Raw genomic sequence first — 23,893 nt, 5'->3', positions numbered from 1 at the left:
AAAACAAACACTGTCATGTCATAAGATGTGGGCTATCTAGACCAACTAATTGAACTATCGCCATGACTCTGAGGAATTCGAGTTCTTAATTTATAAGATAGATTTAGCAAAACTTATCATAAATACTACATAGGTTGGTGTAGAAATAACATGTTTAATTTGGATGAAAGTGTCTACAAACTTTTTACAATGCTATACAAATGTAAGTGGTATTGTTATCCTTATTATTTTATCAGTTTATATGTAACTGTATATTTCCAGGAGATCAGTTTACCTGAAGCAGACTTAGCATTGTCTATCTCTTTTTCTAATTACTGAAAAATAGAAAGGACTGGCAGTTTAACTCTTAAGAAATTAAGGTGATGTTACCCTCCACTTTCATTTCTTTCTTAACCAGGGATTTCCAGACCTGAGTGATGGCTATTGAGAACTGCACTATGTTTACTGACTTCATATTCCTAGGACTTTCTGACAGAAAGGATGTGCAGCAGGGGCTCTTTGTGCTCTTTCTGCTGGTCTATGGCATAATTGTGGTTGCCAATCTAGGCATGATCCTGCTGATCAAGATGGACTCCAGACTCCACACGCCTATGTATTATTTCCTGAGCAATCTGTCATTCTGTGATGTTGGCTACTCCTCTACTATCACTCCCAAGATGCTGGCTGATTTCTTATCTAAGCAAAAGACAATTCCATATAATTTATGTGCCATTCAGATGTATTTCTTTGGGGCATTTGCAGATGTGGAATGTCTCATGTTGGCTGTCATGGCATATGACCATTATGTAGCCATTTGTAATCCACTTCTTTATACAATTACCATGTCCAGGAGAGTTTGTACCCAGCTAGTGGCCATTGTGTACATTGAAGGTTTGGTCGATTCAGTAATCCATACCTGTTGCACATTTCAATTGTCATTCTGCAATTCCAATGTCATTAATCACTTTTTCTGTGACATCCCACCCTTACTAGCCCTGTCCACCTCAGACACAACCATCAATGAGATTGTGTTGTTCACTTTTGGTAGCTGTGTTCTAGGATGCAGCATCATCACTGTCCTTCTGTCCTACAGCTACATCATAACTACCATCCTTAGAATGAACTCAGCTGAGGGAAGACACAAAGCTTTCTCTACATGCACCTCCCACTTAACCACTGTGGCTATATTTCATCTTACACTCCTGTTCACGTATTTGCGACCCAGCTCAAGTTACTCCATGGACACAGACAAAATGGCCTCTGTTTTCTACACAGTTGTTATCCCTATGTTAAACCCACTGATCTACAGCTTAAGGAATAATGATGTGAAAAGTGCCCTGAAAAAAGCAATTAGCACTAAACCATCTTCTGGGCGAAATTGTCTTTGACAAAAAATATTTTTTTAAAGACACTGAGAGCTAAAATTCAGTTACTTTGACATAGATTCCTGTAGTGTCACCAATGTGTCTTTCAGATATTTTGCATTAATTATCTTTGTGCTTAAATTGAGTGTGGGGAGCAGTCATTTCTCATCTTAATCTTCTCTCCAAGCTAAGGAAGAGTAGTAATACATTAACTTGCAAAGAGGATCTTTTTATACCTCCCTTCTCTGTTCACAGTTGTACCCCAGTGAGATATCATTGGCAGAGCAATCCCACCATCCATGTCAATTCAACTTACCCTCCTAAAGTTCCAATTATTTTTTTTAACAATGAGTTTAATAAACTTGCTCATACAGAAGGGAGCATTAGTGGATTAAGCTAGGTTTGTTTGTATCCTTCCTAAGTATTAATATCACCCTATGAATGTTCCATCATAACACTAAGAAGTATACAAGTAGTAAACTAATACATGTAAATAAATGAAAAACTCCTGCCTTAACTCAAAGATACACAAATGCAAGGCCCTTGTCTGTCTTGTTCACTCATGTTTTTACTTTGTTAGTTACAATGCTTGACTCCAGGATGCCATTCAAAGTATTGACTAAATGAATGAGCGTCGCTTACAAAATTTATGCAAAAAGCCCTTTGTAAATTTACTAAAAAATAAAAAAGCCTCCTTATATTTTATTCTAGTGTGTTCATCTTTGATGATATCCATCTGTGCTTCCTGTCTTTTGGCCAGGCTGGATAAGTATCAGCAACAGGGATCATTTAATGTAGGGAACTTCTTGGATCCTCTATTCCTCATCATTCTGCCCCACTTATATCAGCGGACATCCCCAGGATCAGCCACTCTAGATATATATTGCACCTTACAGACTTCACATGATGTTGTAGATTTCCTTCTTGCCCTCACACTAGAGAACAGAAATGGTGCAATTGACAACTGTACAGAAACTTCATGAATGGAAGTTAGGGGTACGTATCTGGACCTTCTTTCTCAAAAGGCACTGGAGAAGAGGACTGTATCTCCCTTGGAGTGTTCCTAGCATTATACTGGTTAAAATTAAAAAAAAAAAAACTGTAATGGTCAATTGATACAATTTAAGTTGAAAGGAACAGTTATTAACTTATATATGTGTTTAATAAAAACGAAAGAATAAAGTTGTGCTTATATTAGTATTCCATGCAATTATTTATGTTCGCTGTCTGTATCTGTGAAATTCACTGTAATCCTATTCTAAAACAATTTTAACAGTGGTCTTTGCTGAGTATCTGGATGTTAGATTATCTTAGTATTTGTTCCAATGACTTAATTGCTTATATTTTTCTCACTGTAATCAACTAACAAGTAATCTAAATATGAAACACATAACATTATTTCAGGTTGTCAAGTTATTCATTTTATTTTAGGTTCTTGTCAAGAAAAGAACATGGAGTCGCTCTTTTTGGTTCTGGGAGGAGAGAGTAATGTGTTATATAGGTTTTTCATTTAGATCCTCTTCTGTAATTTTATATATTGCTCTCATGTATAAAATGTGCTGTGTTATGTACATCAAACATCATAAGAATGAAACAGAATAAAAACTACCTAGGGCGGGGTGTGCGTGCTTCTACTCTCATCTTGATTTCTGCCCATTTGGAGTTGTCACAGCTCATAATAAGCCAATGTGAAGTGACTTCTGGCTCCAGCTTCTGAACACTACCGAAGACTTTCACCAAAATTAGATGGTTTAATTTCAAAGTAGAATTGTCTTATTTCAGAGGAAATATTATTGCATGCTGTCTCTCCAAAACCATGGACAGAAATGATATCTATTCAATTAGTTGGATTGCAGGTGAATGATCAATGTCATATTTTAATTAGCATGAGTAAACACACGCTATCCCAGCTTTCGGGGTTTTTGTGGGTTAATACTTAACAGCTGATAGAGACTTTTCCGGAGGGGCTATAGAGAGAAGGGGAAGTTGGGGAAAACAAGAAATCAGTGGTGTCAGAGAAATCAATGAAGCCCAGCTCCAATCTACACAATTAACCTTTCATCACTTCCTTATGTGAGTCACAGGTGAAGCTTATCGATGTAGAAGAGACATCGGGACATAGTCAATCAAAAGGGGCATAGCACTTGAAGACTTTCAACTTATCTACATAGGAGAATGTATCTTTGTGGGGTTCAAAGTCGCTATATAACCTCGAGAACAATCTCCACTGATTGCCTCTGTTTTCTGCATATAAACTCACTCTCACTGCAGTATTAAAGAGTCAAATACAGAAAGTCACTGTTTAGTTTTTGCAGACTATTTATTTTACCTTAATATCACATTAATATACCAACATTTGAGGATATTTTTATCTATACTAGTGTATTTTACAAATGATTATTGTTCTATTTAACTACTTTTTATTATTTGTGTAAAAGATAAACTGAAAATTCTTTCAACCCCGTAAAAAAAAAATGCAATTTTCAGCAAGTTAAATATCTTCAATTAATAATTGAACAGTTTTAAGACAAATAAAAATATTTATTACCCTTAGATAACTTTTTTTATAATCTCAAATAATTTGTTGTTCATAAAATATTTCATACATTAGGGCCTCTATGTCATTGTTCAAACCCCTTCCACACTTAAGCTACTTTATTAAAATATACTAAATATATTCATATCTATAAAATTATACCTATTCATGTTATGTAAAATTGGATTCACTGGCCGTCTTTCATGTATATGTTTAAGGAAAAAGATATCTTACTGTTTTTTCTATAGCTTTTCCTTTAAAAACATGGACTTAATAGCCTTTAACTAGGTCAGAACAGCAGGATATTTTTGTTTTTGCTTCTCTTTTGTTTTTGTTTAAGAAAATGATCAAGAAAATAAGAACTTGACTTCAAAGTCAGACAGACTTCAGTCCAAATCCGTATACGCTTCCACTGTGATCTGGAGTGTCCCTATAAAATTTTTGTAAGCTGAAATGGTATAAATAGAACAAGTAATTATCATTAACATATATGGGAAAATTTTTTGAACGTTCCCACACTCCAAAAATAACCCAACAAAGTAAATCGAGATAAAGCCCAGATGCTCACAGACACAATTCAAAGCGATTGCGCTTGATGCTGACATGCTGAGCGTAGTTCCTGGGGAAGGAGCTTGGCGATGCCACTCTCGCTGCTCTGGGTGCCTGCTGCCTCCATAAGGGCTCCCTGCAAATCAAGTGCTGACGCTGTTTTTGCTTTTTGCCTTTTTTCATTAAAGCAAAAATCTCCTTCAATTTCCTTCCAGTTTGTGAAAACAGGTGCTAATGTAGGTCTTTCATAAAAGCAAATTGGCCTAAAGTGCACTTTTGGATAGCAGGGGAAACATGCACTAGCATTTACTTGTTAGCTAGGTGACCTTAGATTACTAAATCTTGTTAAACCTGTTTCCTCATTTCTTTAACATGGGTTTAACATATGCATTATAAGGATCCATATGCATTATATATGTGCATTATGAGTATATATATGAAGTTGGTAAAGAAAGCTTTAAGATCATGCAAAGCCTATTCCCCATCAGGCGCAAAATCCTTAGTGCTGAAAAAAAATAGTATTGTTCATGGCATCATGTCATGAAAACGAGTCTCCAGGATCAATCTTTATTGACTTTAGCGTCCGCTCACCCAGTCTGTCAGCTTCCAGTGGCAGATCCTAGCCTCAGGTCATGTTAGGAGCTCTCTGCCCAGCCACCTTAGGACTTATTTTTCCTGACCCTGCCTTCACTCTTGGTTAGAGTTGACTAGAGGTTTCTTCACAGCCACCCATGCCGGCCACACCATTCTCGTGTCCAAGCCAGATGCCTGAAACTGCTCTACTGATCTAAGTCCCATAACCCACATTGCCAAAAGATGAGTTTAGATAATGAATCCCAAACTATCCCACTTTATTTTATTCTGTGTGTCCCTATCGCAAGGCCATGGCTGAAATGGCACACTTAGCTACAGAGGAACAAATATCTATGTGTTGTGATGAACCCGTGCACTTTGGAGAATATTACTTGCTCAGTATTTGGGAAGAAACATTTGGTCTCGTTACCCTCAGGCTGCCATTCCATTCTTCCCTATTGAAAGCCTACATCCGCCAGAGCCCTACCTCACCGCTGATCTGTATGGACAAAACTCTCCTTTAAAGATAGTTTTCACTGCAGTAAATGGAGCTGTGATTTCAATTTATAATCCAGCATATAATTTTGCTATTGGAAGGTCTTCCTCACTAGTTTATCCTGTCTCATGACTCAACCTCACCTTCATTCAGATTTGGCAGTTTCTCCAGACTTTACAGCCACATATTCCTCATGGGTAAGGCCCCAGCCACTGACCAAACTATCATCCCACCTTTTGTAGGTTCCATTTCCCATCTCTGGCTCCAAGTGCATCGTTTCCTTCAGTAATTTGTGTAATGGGTCAGTGCTATAGATCAATTTTTTACCATAGTTCCTTATTTCTGCTCAGGCCTTGGTATCCCTAAACATAAACGCAACCAGTGATGACAATTAGGGTCTATGTATAATGATACAAACAACTAGCTCCATACTGATGAAGGCTGGTTGGCAAAATTTTTAAAATAAAACAGTAACAATTCCCACTATATGAATAAGCGTGTGGCTGTTTCTTATGTAGCAGTAAATTTAACCTAGCTTGAAATCTTCTGTAGAAAAGTGCTGTCAACAGGTGATGACAACAGAGAGAATCTGAATCGCTACTCTCAACTCACTATAACTGTGGCCTTCAACAAATCTCTTTTCCTCTTTGGGCCTCAGTTTCCACTTTGTCAAAACAGGGGCTTAAAATGAATATTCTATATTAAAAATCCAGCTATCGCATTTTATATCTATATTAGTATAAATGTATCAATGCATTTAGTCATTTCTATTTGGGGTGATTAAAAAATAGCATATGGGAGGGAATATATTCATATCAATGGAAAACATTACATCTCTATGCCATTTAACCCCAAATGGAGTTGTCAATGATGACAGATTGATAGCGTGAGTTGCAGGACCCTCAACACCATCAAACTTAACCCATTTAACTTCCTTTCTATTCTGCATTTTGACATTAAGAAACACCTCATAAAAGTGGATATCCAGCTTTATCAGTCATCAGGGAAATAAAATACTCTACATAATGGCTAAAATTAAAATGAAAGACAACATTAAGTATTGGCGAGGATGTTTAAAAGACAAAAGACTCACACACTGAAAATTTGATAATGGAAGTGTAGATTGGCATACTTCACAGAAAACTGTATGACAATGTTTACTAAATCTAAATTTTGTATACACTGACACTCACAAATAATTTCAGCTCCTGATTTTATATGCAAGATAAACGAGTGTCTATTTCTACCAAAAGACATGCACAAGAATGCTTACATTAATATTATTGCTAATAGAAAAAGGAAAAACAACTGCCTATCAGCATGAAAGTAGATAAATAAATAACAATATATTTGTACAAAACAATACTAAACAGCAATGAGATCGAATCTGCTGCAATTGCATCCATCCAACCTGGATGGATTGCACAAGTATGTTGTGAAATGAAACAGTGCATACTGTAGGCATCCACTTATGTGTGCTTAAAAAAATAGAAGCTAACATATCATGTTAAAAGTCAAAAAAGTAATTGCTTCTTGAGGGTAAGAGATTAGTGACAAGAGAGATCATGTAAAAGGCTTTGATGATTGTGGTAATGTTCTCTTTCTTGGTCTGGGTCCTGGTTACAGTGTTATTTATTTATTTTTTTTGAAAATTTATCTAGCTGCATACTTATTTAAGTATTCTCTATATGTGCATTATATATTGTTTTCCAAAAGCAAAATGTATACACTATTAGTTTATAAGAAACTTCAGATCTTTATAATTATAAATTTTTATCTCTAGTAATGCCTCATATTAAAGTTCAGCATACTTTTGTAAAACAAATGGTGCAACTTTCATAGAATGTATCATAGAATATTTATCTCTTTTTTTATTAAACCTTGCTGCCTGTTTTTTTTTCCAAAGCAAAGACATCTTATGCACTTCTAACATTGTTTCCAGGAATAAGCAGATTTTTTGAACCTGGTTTTCTTTGGAACCATTATCATGCCCTGAAGTTATTCATAATGGTTCATAACTCAGGGTTTTACAACTATTTTCCAAAAGAAAGAGTTTATACATAGATAGTTGCCTATGTGCTATTCTGTTTAGAGGCACCAGTGACACCAGCTATTCTCTATTAACCCAGAAGCCCTTTGGGAAGTAATTTAGATTATCCACTTTTCATCACTATATCGCTACTCATGCTCCAGATTTCACGGGGAGTGGGAGTTAGACCACATGGTCTGGAGGTGAAGCCATGTTTATGAAAATAAAGTCTGGATACTGCCTACACAGTCTGTAGCCTGAGGAAATTTGGCATCCCTGGAGACAGGGAAGACCTGAGGGAAAATGCGTGTGGAAAGCAATCAGAAGAAGGTGACCAAAGATGACTCTGCCTCCTTCTCCAAATATGCACCAGAGAAGCAGAGAACGGCAGTAAAGCTCTTAGGTACGATGAATCTATCATTTTCTTTTGTTTACCTGATGGAAAATTACTGGCAATTGCTTAGGTGTTTTGAGATTTGCATCAACAATATCTCCCACAGGATTACATTTGGTATTTTAGTATTGGAATAATCACACAAATAGCAGCAACACGTTATGAAAAGACATTAACAATTATCCCTAAATCACTTTTCCCAAAATTAAAAATATATGAATTTCATTGGATTTTGCCTGAAGAGTAATCCAGCTTTATAGAGAGCGTGGGGAAACTCGATAACAACAAATTAGGCGAACACATTATTTGGAGACAAAAATAACTGCAAAATCTATGTGTGTATCTACACCACTTGAGGTTTGAGAAGAAAAAGGAACCAACTGAAACGTTTAAATACACACCCTGTTACATGCCTTGCACATCTTTCTTTTGTTGTTTTTTCTACACAAATTTTGTATTTATGGATTTTGTACTAATAAATTAACTGCATTGAGACTCAAGTTGTACGGCTTAATGTACATGATTATTATACATTTTCCTGGAATATCAATCAACTGTAGGCACTTAAAGAACACATACAACCTATGCTGGTAACAGTAGAGCAATGATTCACAAACGGGATAAAATATTATTCAAAAAACGGACAATACAGAGATTATCCCCAAAGCTGTCAGGTTGCAAGACAGAAAAGGGCACCAATTTCAGTATTTTCTATTTGGTTTCTGGAAATGTGCAATGCAGCTGCCCTCTTCACTTTTTCATACCAACATTATTTTCAAATGTCCAGCTGAAAAAAATAAAATAGGTTAACTCCCAACGTCACAACTCTTTGACCGTCAATCACTTGAGATGCTTGATTTAGAAGTGGCAATTGAGTGCTCTCTCAAATCTTGCAGAAATCTAGGAGCTCATGAGTCACTAATTTTGTTAATTTTCATATGTCACTTTAACATAAACACACTTGAACACTGCATGAGAGTATTTAAGAGAGTTGGCTTTTAAGATAAATTGTTTCATTGCACTGTATTCAGGAACCTGTTGTGGGCAATTGGAATGGATTCAAGGAAACTTTACCAGACTGTAGAAGTTTATTTATCATACTGCATTCCAACTTCGGTTTCATAGTATAAGGTTGTTAGAGACACCTCAGAACACATGTGATAATATATAAAACATATGATACTGTGTGGTGATAGATAATATAAAACAACTGAGAATGGGAAAAAGGTCAAAAATGCCTTTATTTAAAGTCAAATCTCTTTGTTCTGAAAGGCCTTTTGTTAGAATTCACTTTAAATAAATACCTGGCTATGATAAATTATTTAGGTGGAATTAGACATATACCAGAATTTTTATGATATGAAGAATTCTATATAAATCAAGTGGCCATTAGTAGAGAATATATTTTTTTCTGGAATCATTCTTATTTAAAAATTAAAAATCAAATAATATGGGAGAAAACTGAGTCATCTCCAGGCAGGGTGAATATGGTTTTTTGCTGTTTTTATAAAAGTATTTATTTTTGTAAAAAAATTATTTACAGTGTAAATTTTATTTACAAAAATCTGTATTTTGTGTTTAAAGGAGAGTGTTTGTGCGTGTGTGTCTGTAAGTCTATGAACATGAGTGGGTGTGTATTTGTTTTGTAACTTATGGAATCAAAACAAAATGCTTATAAAGGAGTTGGTGAACTGGAAATAAATTGTATCATTGACTGGAATAAGTTTACTATTGGAAAATAAGCACAATGTTGGACTTTTTTGGTAGAGAAGGACAGAAGAAAAAATTTTTTAAGTGTTCTGTATGTCTTTCATGATACCCTAACTGTATGATAGATCAAATGATGTTATATTATTATATCTGACACTTATTCCTGACAGACAAAGTGTTCAACACCCAGGGACCGATCATAGATGGTTCATAACCCAGGTCAGGCAGGAGACAATGCTGAACCCTCCCATACACAGAACGGCAGGCAACAAAAGAGTATTTCTGGTCCAGGCACTAATATTTTTTGTTGTTTTTCTGATGTATATTTTATAGTTCTTTGGTTCTTTTACCCTTCTTTGACTGTAAGCATGTTATAAAAGGAAAAGAGGGCACGAAATATTCTACATTTATTTTAATTGCTTTTCTTGATCTATTTGTTTTAAACTCATAAACACAGAGATGAGGGAAGATAATAAAATGCAAGGATGGTTTCTGCAGGTAGTTGGATATGTTTTCTTATTTTAAATCTTGCACTTTTAGATATTTTTACAAATATTTTTAGTTCTAAAGGAACATATTTTTTTTAATGCTGTTTCTCTGGGCACAGGTATTTAAGCGAGTTTAGGCCAAATGTTTGGAGACCTGCACATTGATCACTAGATCATTATTCATATTTTCTTTTTCTGTTTTTCATCTACCCTCAACTCCACTTTACTTATATCCTCACAGAAAAGAGGAGGTCATATGTGACACTATATATAAGATAACCAGTTTGGGTAAAAAACAGCAGTGGAACATAGAATTCAATTGGCCTCCCAAGGACCAGTATCTCTTTTAAATCAAGGGAAGGCAGATTTCAGAGATCCTCAAGAGAAACAGGATTAAAGAAAACAATAAAACAAAATTTTAATTTCTGGATATTGGGATGGGGGCACAGTTCTGACATGACTCACTCTGATATGATGGGACTATGCACACGAGGACTTTTTGGTGAATAGATCCGCTGAGTCCTTGATCACAGAGTATCTCTATCCCTTGTTTATTGAGACTGGATGAGACCTGAGTGGTTAATAGAGAAGTGGAGGCATATCCATATCCAGGAAACTACCGTAGCTCTGCCTACTCTACAGTATTGGATTATGAGGGAATAGCAAAGGAATATGTTAACTACCTGCACCTCTCACTTAAATATGTTTCACTATTACAGAAAATAACAACATTCCTACAACACTGAAAAAACAAACAAACTTGTCAGAAGATGGGGGCTATCTGGACTGACTAATAGCAAGAACTATTGCCTGACTCCGAGGACATCAAACCTTAGTATTAGATATAACATACTAGATATAAGTAGCAAAAATGATAATAAATACTACTTAGGTTGGTATGGAAATAACATGATTTAATTTTCATGAAATGGTCCTACAAACTTTCTACAGTGGTATACAGATGTAGGCAATATTATCATCACTATCATTTTATTGACATATTAAATTGGATATATTTCCAGGAGAGTCAGTTTACCTAAAGCAGACTTAGCATTGTTTATCTCTTTTTCTAGTTACTGAAAAATAGAAAGGACCAGCAGTTTATTAAGCTAGGAAGATGTTACCCTCCAATTCCATTTTCTCCTTCTACAACCAGGGATTTCCAGACCTGAGTTATGACTGTTGAGAACTGCAGTGTGTGTAGTGACTTCATATTCCCAGGACTTTCTGACAGACAGGATGTGCAACAGGGGCCCCTTGTGCTCTTTCTGCTGGTCTATGGCATAACTCTGATTGCCAGTCTAGGCATGATCCTGCTGATCAAGATGGACTCTAAACTCCACAAGGCCATGTATTATTTCCAGAGCAATCTGCCATTCTGTGATGTCTGCTACTCCACTGTCTCTCCAAAGATGCTGGCTGATTTCTTATCTGAGCAAAAGAGAATTCCGTATAGCTTTTTTGCCATTCAGATATATTCTCTTGGGGCCTTTGCAGATGTGGAATGTCTCATGTTGGCTGTCATGGCATATGTCCATTATGTAGCCATTTGCAATCCACTTCTTCATACAATTACTATGCCCAGGAGAATCTGTATCCAGCTAGTGGTTATTGCCTACATTGTTGGCTTGGTAGATTCAGCAATCCACACCTGCTGCTAATTTCAATTGTTATTCTGCAACTCCAATATCATCAAGCACTTTTTCTGTGACATCCCACCCTTACTAGCCCTGTCCACCTCAGATATATCCATCAATAAGATAATGACGTTCACTTTCATTGGCTGTGCTGTGGTGTCCAGCACTGTCACTGTCCTCCTGTCCTACAGCTACATCATAACTACCATCCTTAGAATGAAATCAGCTGAAGAGAGACAAAAAGGCTCGTCTACGTGTGCCTCCCACTTAGCTGCTGTGGCTGTATTTCATGGCACATTCCTGTTCATGCATTTCCAACCCAGTGCAAGCTACTCCATGGACATAGAAAAAATGGCCTCTGTTTTCTACTTTCTACGTTAAACCAACTGATCTACAGCTTAAGGAGCAAAGATGTGACAGGTGCCCTGACAAAAGCAATTGACACTAAAGTATGTTCTGGGTGAAATCGTGTTTTCATCCAAAAGTGTTTATTTAAAGATTTTGAGAGCTAAAGTTCAGGTACTTCAACATACATTCCTGTGATCTCACCAATACACTCTAGATATTATTCTTAGTTATCATTGTTCCTAAATTGAGTGTAGGGAGCAGTTGTTATTTATCTTAATCCTTTCTCAGAACTAAGGAATGGTGCAAATAAGTTCACTTTGCTGTTTTGCAAAGAGGGTCCTTTTATATTTCCCTTCTATGTTCATGGATATGCCCTAATGAGACAGAATGGGCATAGAACCACAACCCTCATGTCAATTCAACTTACCCTCCTTAAGGCCCCAATATTTTCAAACAAAGAGTTGAATAAACTTGCTTAGCCAGAAGGGAGTGTTAGTGGGTTAATTTAGGTTTGTTTGTATCTTCCCTCTGTACTAGTATCAACCTAAAAATGTTCCATCATAATACTTAGAAGTCGAAAATTAGTACACGAATAAATAGGAGTAAAAGAAAGCCCCTTCCCTAAACTAAACGTTCCATAAAGACACAGCCCTTGGCTGTCTTGTGTACCATTTATTTTGCATTGCTATTTACAGTGCTCAGCTCCAGAATGCCATTCAAAACTATTTATTGAATTAACAAATGAGTGTATCCTGAAAAACTGATGCAGAGAAGCACCTATGTAAATGTACCCAAAAGGAACTCTCTTCTTTAATTTATTTAAGTATATTCATTTTAGATGAAACTCATCTGCAATCGTTGTCTTTTGGCCTAGGCTGAAATGAGAATCTGGGGCAGGGATTATGTGATGTAAAAATATTCTCAGACTATTCCTCAACATTCTGCCTCAATTATATCAGCAGACATCCCCAGGATCAGCAGTTCTAAATTTATGTTGCACCCCGCAGTTTTCACTTCCAACTGTGGATTTCCCTTCTCGCCATCACCCTGTAGAACAGATATCTTGCTATTGACAATGGTACAGAAACTGCATGAATGGAAGTTGGGGATAAAGGACTTGAAACTTCTCCAAAAGCCACTGAAAAAAAGGACTCCAATTCCCTGATGTGTTCAAAGCATTATACAAATTTAAAAAAACAAAACACTGAAATGCCCTATTGATACAGTTTAAGTTGTAAAGGAAGACTTATTTATGTAAATAAATTATTGATATAAACACGTGTTCCTTGGGGGAAAAAATGAAAAGTGGTATTTTATTAGACTTCTATCTGTAATGATTTGTATTGATTCTCTGTGTATCTGTGAAATAAACTGGAACTATATTCTAAACAAAATTTTAATAGTGGTCATTGTGAGTGGTATTGTTCAGACAAATTGAAATATTGTCAAAATTAGTTTTATCTTTTCTTAAGCAAACAATTTTTGGCTAATCACTTTCCTAAAGGCATTTTTGACTTCTTTGTTCCTTAGACTGTAAATTAGGGGGTTCAACATAGGTTCAATCAATGTATAGAACACAGATGCCACTTTGTCCATATTCAGGGAATGGTCAGTCCTGGGGCACAGATAAATGAAGATCAGAGTACCATGGTAAATGGTGACCACAGTCAGGTGGGAAGCACAAGTGGAGAACCCCTTTCTTCTTCCCTCAGCAGAACCTGTTTTAAGAATAGCAGCTATGATGCAGACATAAGAGAGAAGAACTGTTAGAAGGCAGATAGCCTCCACCAAACTAGCAAAGATCACCAGAACAATGTCATGCTTGTAAGTGTCAGTGCAGGACAGAGAGAAGAGTGGGGAGACATCACAAAAGAAATGGTTAATTTCTTTGGAGCAGAAAGACAGATGGAAGGTATTAGTGGTGTGAATAATTGAGCTCATGGAATTTCTCATCTTGCTTCTGAGGAACAAGGAACTCATTAGAGGTGTTTGAAATTCACTGATAAAATAGAAAGAAGAAAGATTCTGATTTAGTTATATAAGTGATTGAATCCTAGCTATGCTACTAAGTAATTGTGAAACCTTGGACAGGCTAATTAATCTCTGAGTTTCAGTTTCATCACCTATAATGTGAGAATGAAACTACCTTTTTCATCAGATTAAAAGCGTTCATGAATTTCCTTCTGCAGCCTCAATATCCACACAATCTTGTTCCTTCGCTGTTTTAAGCTTGGCAACATAGCAATTCTGAGTCAATCCAGAAATCTATTTTATCTGGAATCCAAGCTATGGAATACAACTAGAGGAATCCTCATGTTTACAAATTTATTAAATTCAATGCAGGCAATATGATAATGATATCCAGGAATGTTTCCATGCCCTCTGTAGTGAAAAATTGTAAAAGATGTTGAAAAAGGCTCACCTACCTACTTGTCTGAGTTATCTCTGCCTTTTATTGTCCTTGCCCTTTTTTACAAATCTATATCTTGTAGATACCTGATAGCAATGCAAGTGATACTTGTCCATAGACATGCACATTTTGTCCAATGTACAGACAATTGATTACCCTGTGGAAAAAGTGTTTTATATATATTTGTATATTTATTTGTGAATACCTGATCTATTAGTCTTTGAATTATCTTTTATACCATTTATAACAGCTTCATCAATTAATTGATTAAATAAAATCTTTGACACATGTTCATTTTATAGTTCTACAAAAGTTACAATTTAAAATTATATACATATGTACATATGTTTTATATATATATTTTATATTACACACAGCTATTTCCTTCATTTAATAGCTATTGCAAATCTTCATATTTATTTTTAGGTTTCATTCTATGAGCTTCTTCTTACTGCCAGAAAATGATTTTTATTTTGTGAAGAAAAATGTAGAATAGAAAATAAGTATATCCTAAACTACGTCACTGAGTCATAATATAAGCATTTGGATTCCTCAGTGACTCCCTCTCTCTCCATTTTCCTTTTCTGGGAAAAATGTGCCCGTTCTCTCTGAGGTTAATCCCTTTGTGCACTCAATTCCATCTGTGTCAATTAAGATGCTTATAGTATTACTGCTAATCTTTCTTTCATAAACGTACAGCACATAACAAAGTTCAAGTCAATTTCTTCTTTAAAAATATTACCCTGTATTTACTTCCATTTGTTTTCCTTCATTTCATTGCCATATTTTCTTACAGGCATCTACACTGGTTTCCATTTTTTCACTTCAGCCTACCGAGATAGACTTTTGTCCCAACAAAGGGGTGAACCATTTTTGTTCCACATTCCAAATTACATCCTAGCTGTAAAATCCAAAGGTTTTTTTTTTTTTACATCCTAGCTGTAAAATGCAAAGGTTTTTTAATATGTAATAAACTTTATTTCTCTACTCCAGATGATGGCTTTGACGACTTCTTTTTTCTTACAATCCCCTCCTTTGTTGGCTTCTAGACACCTCTCCTGACTTTACTCCTAATCTCAATATGCCCCTAGCCAGCTTCCTTCACATACAATGGCATTTTCCTTAAGCTTTGTTCTTGACCTACTTCTTTCCTTACCTTATACACTCTTCCTACATGATTCTATGTATTTTTTTAAGTACCATCTATACAGTGATAACTTTCTTATACCCATTCTGAAACCATCTGTCCAAGCTCAAAATTATCTATCAAACAGCCACATGTATGTTTCAGCATGCCTAAAACAAAATTTAATTAGTATCGATTCCTACAATTAAGCCTATTCTGTGATCCCTAACTTGGTATATGTCTCTGCCACTTACATTGATGGTCCAAATAAGAAACCTCTCTTGCCTAAAAACAAACCAAGAACCACTGTTTCAATCTTGGAAATGGAGCAGATATGCAGCACTTCCTCTTTATCATTACTGACATTTCAATATTTAATACCATCCATCTTTTTCCTCAATTGAACCTCTTAATTGTCCTCATTGGCTCAAGTCAATTCCAACTCTACTTTCAAATATGCTACAAAATATGTCCATAAACTTCTGTGAGAGTTACCTGTATAAAGGAGATTTTGTGTTATGTTTCCCTCTTGCTTAAACCCTTAAATGATTCCCTGTCCTCTACAAACTCAACATTTAGATACCTTCAGATTTGGCATATATTTCCATTTTTATCTCACATCCTCCACTTGGAACCTGATCTAACTGCATCACCAAAATCTTACCTTCCCACTCTTTCCTCAGTTTCATCCAGGTTTTTAATAAAACTAAATGTCTCTACTAAAACTTTGTATACATTTAGAGTTAATGAGCAGAATGTAACTATCCGGGAAGTTACTCCCTGGTACAGAGAATGAAATATAGATACAATAATGATTGTGGATTTCAGATTATTACTGAAAGTTTATTTTCTACCTTTATTCTATTTCCAGCTAAATTAGGTAATTTGGGGTAGATGTGCATATAGGGCATTAACATACTTTCCTCTTGTAATTTTCAAAGTACTTTAACATCTAATTTAGTTCTCTCAGATTTTTAAAACGTGTTAGGAATTTATTGCCTCTCAATCATGTTGAAAAGGATTTGATGATTTCAGGCCAATTAACCAGTCCATAGATGCAAAGCACTGCAATCAAAGTGCCAGGACCAGAGATTGGAGATTCTGTATCATTGCGTTAGAGCACTCTCCAATAAACATTACCTTCCCAGAGATGGAAATGTGTCAGATACGGTGGAATTTAGGAAGGAGATTGGAGCAAACACTATTTTCCAAAAACTTAATGTGCTAAATTTGATATAGAGATATTAGTTTAAAACTAACTTAAAATTTCATTTAGAGTATGTGGTAGAATAGGCAGGTCTGCTTCTTTTGACACACTAACAGAGACAGTATGTTGTGGTGATTAAAAGCATGGACCCTGGAGCCAGACTGCCTGGCTTTAAACCCAGCTCTACCACTTAATGTTTTTAGGACTTTGGCAAAATTTTAGTAGCTCTATGGTTTGATTTTCTGATATGTAAGTTGAGTATTATAGGAACACTTGTCTTCAGGGTAAAGGTGAGGAGTAAATGAGCTATTACATGTAAAGTATTTTTTTTTTTTTGAGGAAGATGAGCCCTGAGTTAACTGCTGCCAGTCCTCCTCTTTTTGCTGAGGAAGCCTGGCTCTGAGCTAACATCTGTGCCCATCTTCCTCTACTTTATATGTGTGACGCCTACCACAGCATGGCTTACCAAGTGGTGCCATGTCAGCACCTGGGATCCAAACCAGCAAACTCCGGGCCGCTGAGAAGCAGAATGTGCGAACTTAACCGCTGCGCCACCTGGCCAGCCCCTCATGTAAAGTATTTTGAAGAGTGTTTTTCACATAGCAAACATTAATAAATATTAGCTATTTATATTCAAACATTGAGGCAAGTTGGAACTTCATTAGATATTAATATTCATTATTTTATTATCAACTGGAATTCCCCTTTTGCTCTAAACAAAGGATAAAGTGGAGGAAAAAAAGCATCATTGAGCTACTAGTCAATTCTTCAGAGTTCCCTTTTCCCGAAATAGGTGTGGTTTTCTCATTAGAAAATGTCAACCTTCATTGAGTGACAGCCCATCTATACCTGTCTGCAAACATGAGAGACAAGTGTGTCAATTGCCCTAGGAGTGAAGCAATGACAGCTGCTGTGAAGGCAAGGGAAAAATAAAGTTATATCCAGTGGATAGTAAGGGAAGGGTGGGTGGAAATGTTTCTTTGTTGTGCCATCGTCTCTTTCTGTAATTATGAAGAATGACTATTAGAAAGTAGGTATCAAAGAAAGAGCCTTATCTTTAGGGACAATGCTTAAATAAGCTTGGGTTATGAGCCATGGGGAATAATCACTTCTTTGCTGAAGTTGTTTTCTATTAAACCCCTTATTTTCAATCACAGAATTAAAAGTAATGAAGAAATCAATTTATATAGAAAATATTTACCTGTAATCATCTTTCAAGGATGTTACATGCTTCAATAATGAAAGAAGCTTGCAGAATTCAAAGATAAAATATAAAAGCTAGATGGAACAATGGAAGGATAAAAGAATACAAGAAACAAAAAATTAAGAGGAGTATAAGGTGAGACAAATCATTTGTACTTCTATGCAATTGACGGGTGAAAATGAAAATGGAGATTTCTGAAAGAGTTCAGCAAACATTATTCCTCCAGTAAGTTCCCTATATTGAGCCCTGGTTAGTCCTTTTGTAAACTTGCTTTCTATTCCCTTAAATCCCAACCCCCAACCTCACTCCAGACATTTTACGTGCATATTGACAACTGTTGATTCTAATGCGTTAGCATAGGTGAGAATAAATAACATAATATACAGATTGAGTCAGATTTAATTTATATCTAAGCCTACTCAGCTTTTAAAAAGAAATAATAGATAATGAGAATTGTGTTTATATTTATATTCTGAATCAGAGTCCAGTAATGCTGAGGATTGTCTTAAGAATATCATGTGTCAATTGTGTTTTTGTTGTTGTTATTTCTGTTGTTTTCGTTGGAAATACCTTGAGAACTTAAAAAGTGTTATTCTAGGCATATTTATTCTCAAAACGTCAATTTCCTAGGTGTAAAATTAGCGACTATAAGATGAGCACTTAAAATCCCATCCGGCTCTAACATCCTCAGATTATATTAAGAACACTTCCCAGATCACTATCTTTCTTTCACTCACTTTCTTACTACACTGTTGTTAGCATCATTTCATATTCATTGGAAAAATCAATTTTGGCAGTTAAAGATTAAAAAAACACTGACCCATTGCAATATTTTCCATAATCCATTTAGGCAGGCTTTCTGTCTTCATAGAAGAAATTTGTGCCTCCCTTAGGAAGGCTGTGGTTCCTAAGGATAATGCGAGATGTTTTATATTTTGCTTTGAGGTTTTTGAGATTAGTTTTTGATCTCACATTAGATCCCAGAACACACACACCCTGACATCCAAATCCCAGTGGGAAAAGACACTTGAGCAATTAAGCAGCTCCACTGAATTTTAAAAAAGGAAATGATGTAATGTGTTTTTCTAGATTCCAAGAATGTCTCAAAGAAAAATATATTTGGCTTTCAAAATGGTAGATTATTATATATAAAACTGGATAATGATATTTGCTATTTAATTTGATTTAGCTAGATCAAAGCAATTTATTAAACAACTATCAAATTGTTCTACAGGATAGGATCATGGAATAAATTGGAAAAGGCAAAAATGTATCTATCTAGCTATTGAGAATTAGAAGATCTTGAAAATCCACATGTAGATTGAATGCCAATTATGAATGAAGTTAATGACTCTGATAAGTGCTATATGTGCATTTATTTTCAAATGAAATTCTGGGCATTCAAGGCCAGAATAGATCAGAGAGTTTTCATGCGGTAAATACATTTGCTCTGTAAATATGTTGTGCCAGGTAGTGTTCTAGGTAAAAAACAGGGAAAAGTGGGATAACTTAGACTCGACTCTAAGAACTTTGTCAAGTATAGAATAACGAATGAGAGATGGTAGAGGAAACAGCATGAGCAATTACATGGAGCTTGGAAAGTTCATGGCATGATTGGAGACCTGGGAATGAGATTTATAGAGAATATGTTGCCTAATGAAGAAAGATAATACTTGAAATACATATACGTGTCTATGTTCGTGTGTATATATATATATATATATCACCCTGGCAAAGGGTGATATGAGAAGTTATGAGCTTCTATCTGCGCAGAGGATTAATCTCAGCAGAAAGAAACACTTCTTTTTCAATAATTCCAGCAAAATCTCATAGTTAAGTCATTGGCTTTCTAGTGTCCACCCAGAAACCAATCACTGGGTCTCTTGATGATTAGCCATGAACACTTCCCCAGTTCCCATTAGGTGCAAAGACAGAGAGCGAGAACAATAGGAAAAGCTGGGTCCCCACCAGAAAGTTGAGATGCTACTAGTTAGAGAATGAGAAAAACATATTGACCCCCATCTTGATTTTGGCCCATTGATATAGATTTCAAACCTCTGACCTCAAGAACTTTAAGAGAATAAAAGTCTATTGTTTTAAGCCACTAAACTTTTAGTAATTTTTTTTCAGGAACCATGGGAAACTAAAGCTATTGGTTTAAAATATAAGAGGTTTAGAAAATATAGTGAATGCTTACAATAGTATTAGATAGAGCAAAAAAAATTAACAAGAGCATGGAAACGTAAAAAGGTATGGCATCAAATAGATGATCTAGATGATCTACTTATTTAATCAAGACTTAAGGTAAAATAGAGGACAAAGGATAAAAGTAAAAACAACAACAGCAATAACAGCAGAAAATTTATTAACCAGCTATAATATACCATATATAGTGCTAAGAACTTAAGATGTTCATTTAATTTTCACAAGAGTTGTATTATAAAATTAGAATACTATTATAACTATTTTGCATAAGAGAAGATTTTAAAAGTTCTAAAATTATTACTTTGCAATTGGAAAAGTAATAAAAGAGAAATTAACCAAAAAACTAAAAAATAATACTCGGAAATATGCATAAACATATATGAAATTAACTTCAAATTTTCAAGAAAAATCAGAGAATATGAGACAAATGTATACTCATTCCATGTAGAAAAAATGATGTCAATTTAATAAGAATGGTTGCATGCATTAAGGATAAGGAAAAGATATATCTCTTTATGTGCACTTTGTGAGAAATATATTGATGTTATCTCACACCAAGAAATGGAGTCTAGCAATATCACGCCAAAAACCCATTCAAGGCAGTTAGAGATTGGAGAAGAGCGGTAAAGGTAGCAGATGCATTTGAACTCTTCAATAAATGGGATAAGATTTCTCTTAATAAGATAGGCAACTGAAAACAAAAAAGCATGCATTGTCCCCTAGCTCAAAAAATACTTCCTTATTTTACTTTTTGTTCACATCCACCCAAAACAAGTCCTTCATTAAAGATCTCTAATAAAACCCCGAGTCTAGCTAACAAAATAGCTTTTCAAGAGGCCATTTGGATCTCAACACTTTCTTGAGATCTTCTTTCACATCCTTCTTCCTCAGTTAGATCAGGGCTTTCAGCATGAGAGTCACTACAGTATAGAACACTGTGACTGCTTTCGCAGTATCCATACTGTTGCCAAAACTGGGCTGGCATTTAATGAAAAAGATTGTTCCCTGCAAGACGGTAAGGGCTGTGAGGTGGGAGGCACAGGTGAAACGGATTTACACCTTCCCTCTGCAGAGCTTATCCTCAGGATGGTCATGAGAATAACAAGTAGGAGGTGAGGATGATCATGATGGTGACAATCTCATTGAAAGTGAGCACAGTGAACACCGTGAGTTCATTAATAGAGATCTCATAGCAAGTAAGAGTAAAGAGAGGGGGTAAATCACAAAAGAAGCAGTTAACTACCTTCAGCATATAGGATGGGATTTCAAGAGCCAAACACAAGTGAACCAGAGAACACACAGCTCCACCGAGGCAGCAGCCAGAAAGAAGCACCATATAAAGTTTCCGGGACATGCAGACCATGTACAGCAGTGGGCTACAGATGGCCAAGAAGTGGTCATAAACCATCACAGCCAGCAGGAAGATCTCAATGACTACACATGTGTAAAACAAGTAGAATTGCACCATGCATCCCAGGAGGGAAATGGCTTTTTTCTTGTGTAAGGTATTGGACAGCATCTTTGGCATGATGATCATGGAATAGCAAAAATCCAAATGACAAGTGGCTGAAGAAAATTACATGGGAGTGTGAAGTCGAGAGATGATTTGGCTCAGTGCAATCATGCCCAGCTTGATCCACAATATTGTAAAATAAGCATGAAGATAGGAAGTGAAAGATAAAGTAAAAAAGGAGGTGTAAGTCAGAAATGCTGCTACTCATACCACTGGTTATTAACTGATTGCAAATATATATAAATATACTATATGTAATAAAACATATTATATGAGAGAGACAGTGATGCAGAGAGAGACGCAGACAGAGATGCAGAGACAGAGAACTAATTATACTCAAGGATTATTCTAAGCCCTTTGTGCACAACATGTAATTTAATTTTTCCAAGATTTCTGCGAAATAATTATTACTAATGTCTCCATTTTTCAGATGATACTATCTGAAGTTCCAAAAACACTGGGCATAGCTATAACAAAAAAAAAATCATAAAGGAAGCAAGAAATAAATAACAAATAGGATATGTATACATATGGGAATCTCATTCTGTGTATAGAATGAGAATGGTGTGTTCTTCATTGTAAAATAACAAGAATTCAATTTGGAACTGAATCATATTTTCCATAATGGAAGCTGAAATAAAATGTGACGTGATTTCTTCATTAAATTTATGAACGTTTTACAGTAAACTAAATGTGTGTTTTAACAGTCCATTAACCGTAATCATGTACTCATTTAAATCATTTTAGAGTAAATAAAAGCAACGAAGTAGGCTGCAAACTTTAATATGCTAAATCCTACCCTTGTACATGGAAGAGGCAGAAAGAGAATTGAATCAAAAAACTCACCCACAACTGCCTACCGCTTGACTGTTATTTCCACTTAAACACTGAAGCCCATCAATGTACCCTTTCACCAGCCTCCATTCTGAGACTCTGAGTTCTGTTAAGAAAATGTTCTCTAGGAAAATATTTTGGCACCCATCACTTTTCTGAGAGCTTCTTGCACATCCTTGTTTTTCGAGCTATACATCAGAGGATTCAGCATGAGAATCACTACGGTGTGGAATACCATGTCTACTTTGTCAGTATCCACACTGTTGCCGGAACTGGACCAGCAATAAACAAAAATGATTGTTCCATGGAAGACAGCAATGGCTGGGAGGCACAGGTGAAAAAGGCTTTGCATCTTCCCTCTGTAGAGCGTGTCTTCAGGATGGTGATGAGAATAAACAAGTAGGAGGTGAGGATGATCATAATGGTGATGATTCCATTGAAAGTGGCCACAATGTATAGCAGCAGTTCACTCATAGTGACATGAGAACAAGCAAGAAATAAGAGAGGGAGTAGATCGCAAAAGAAGTGGTTAATCACATTTGACCTATAAGACAGGGTCTCAAGAGCCAAACACAAGTGAATCAGAGAAAATACAGTCCCTCAGAGATAGCAGCAAGACATCAGCTCCACATAGAGATTCCGGGACATGGTGATCATGTACAGCAGTAGGCTACAGATGGCCACAAAATGGTCATAGACCATCACAGCCAGCAGGATGACCTCAGTTACCACACATGTACAAAACAAGTAGAATTGTACAGGATATCCCAGGAAGGAAATGGCTTTGTCTTCATTTAAGACGTTAGCTAGCATCTTTAGCACAATGATTGTGGGGTAACAGAAATCCACAAAGGACAAGTGCCTGAGGATAAAGTACATGGGAGTGTGAAGTCGAGAGTTGACTTGAATCAGTGCAATCATGTCCAGGTTACACAAAACTGTGACATCATCTCTGAGAAGAAACACCAGGAATAGGAAGACCCCCAATTCAGGGACATCTACTAATCCAAGGAGAATGAACTCTGCCACAGCAGTGCAATTCTCCTTGCCCATGTCCCCACTTTATTGGGATTGGAGAAAAATATTAGTAGTTATTCTCCATTATATGATCCCAAATTCAGTTTTGGCTGTCTCTTAAAAAAGACATGACAATAAGTAGGATAGTTAACTTTTTGCAGCAAAGAAATAGGATATTACTTTTGTGAAGTTTAGGAAAAGTTCAGACACTGTCGCGTACAAATGTATAGAGCTCACAGTAATTCACAGACCACACAAAAGCATTCACATCCTT

General features: G+C 35.9%; 1 protein-coding gene and 3 pseudogenes across 1 annotated transcript; 2 read left to right on the top strand and 2 right to left on the bottom strand.

Moving 5' to 3' along the window:
• The first annotated feature begins 416 nt into the window (after nucleotides 1-416).
• LOC103566779 (olfactory receptor-like protein OLF2) lies at nucleotides 417-1,367 on the top strand. The gene has a single exon (XM_070566097.1). The coding sequence runs from the start codon at nucleotides 417-419 to the stop codon at nucleotides 1,365-1,367; it is 951 nt and encodes a 316-aa protein (XP_070422198.1).
• Nucleotides 1,368-11,293: 9,926 nt separating this feature from the next.
• Nucleotides 11,294-12,219, top strand: LOC103566780 (olfactory receptor 5W2-like; annotated as a pseudogene).
• An 8,927-nt stretch (nucleotides 12,220-21,146) lies between these two features.
• LOC103566781 (olfactory receptor 5L1-like) lies at nucleotides 21,147-22,692 on the bottom strand (annotated as a pseudogene).
• Nucleotides 22,693-22,726: 34 nt separating this feature from the next.
• Nucleotides 22,727-23,655, bottom strand: LOC103566782 (olfactory receptor 5L2-like; annotated as a pseudogene).
• Nucleotides 23,656-23,893: the final 238 nt, after the last annotated feature.

The sequence above is a fragment of the Equus przewalskii genome, chromosome 11 (assembly GCF_037783145.1).
Source record: "Equus przewalskii isolate Varuska chromosome 11, EquPr2, whole genome shotgun sequence".
Classification (NCBI taxonomy): domain Eukaryota; kingdom Metazoa; phylum Chordata; class Mammalia; order Perissodactyla; family Equidae; genus Equus; species Equus przewalskii.
Note: the sequence above shows the minus strand (reverse complement) of the source record. Positions and strands in the feature narration are given on the sequence as shown.

Excerpts from the sequence above, each read along its gene's own strand:
- LOC103566779 (XM_070566097.1), top strand. The coding sequence starts at position 417 with ATGGCTATTGAGAACTGCACTATGTTTACTGACTTCATATTCCTAGGA.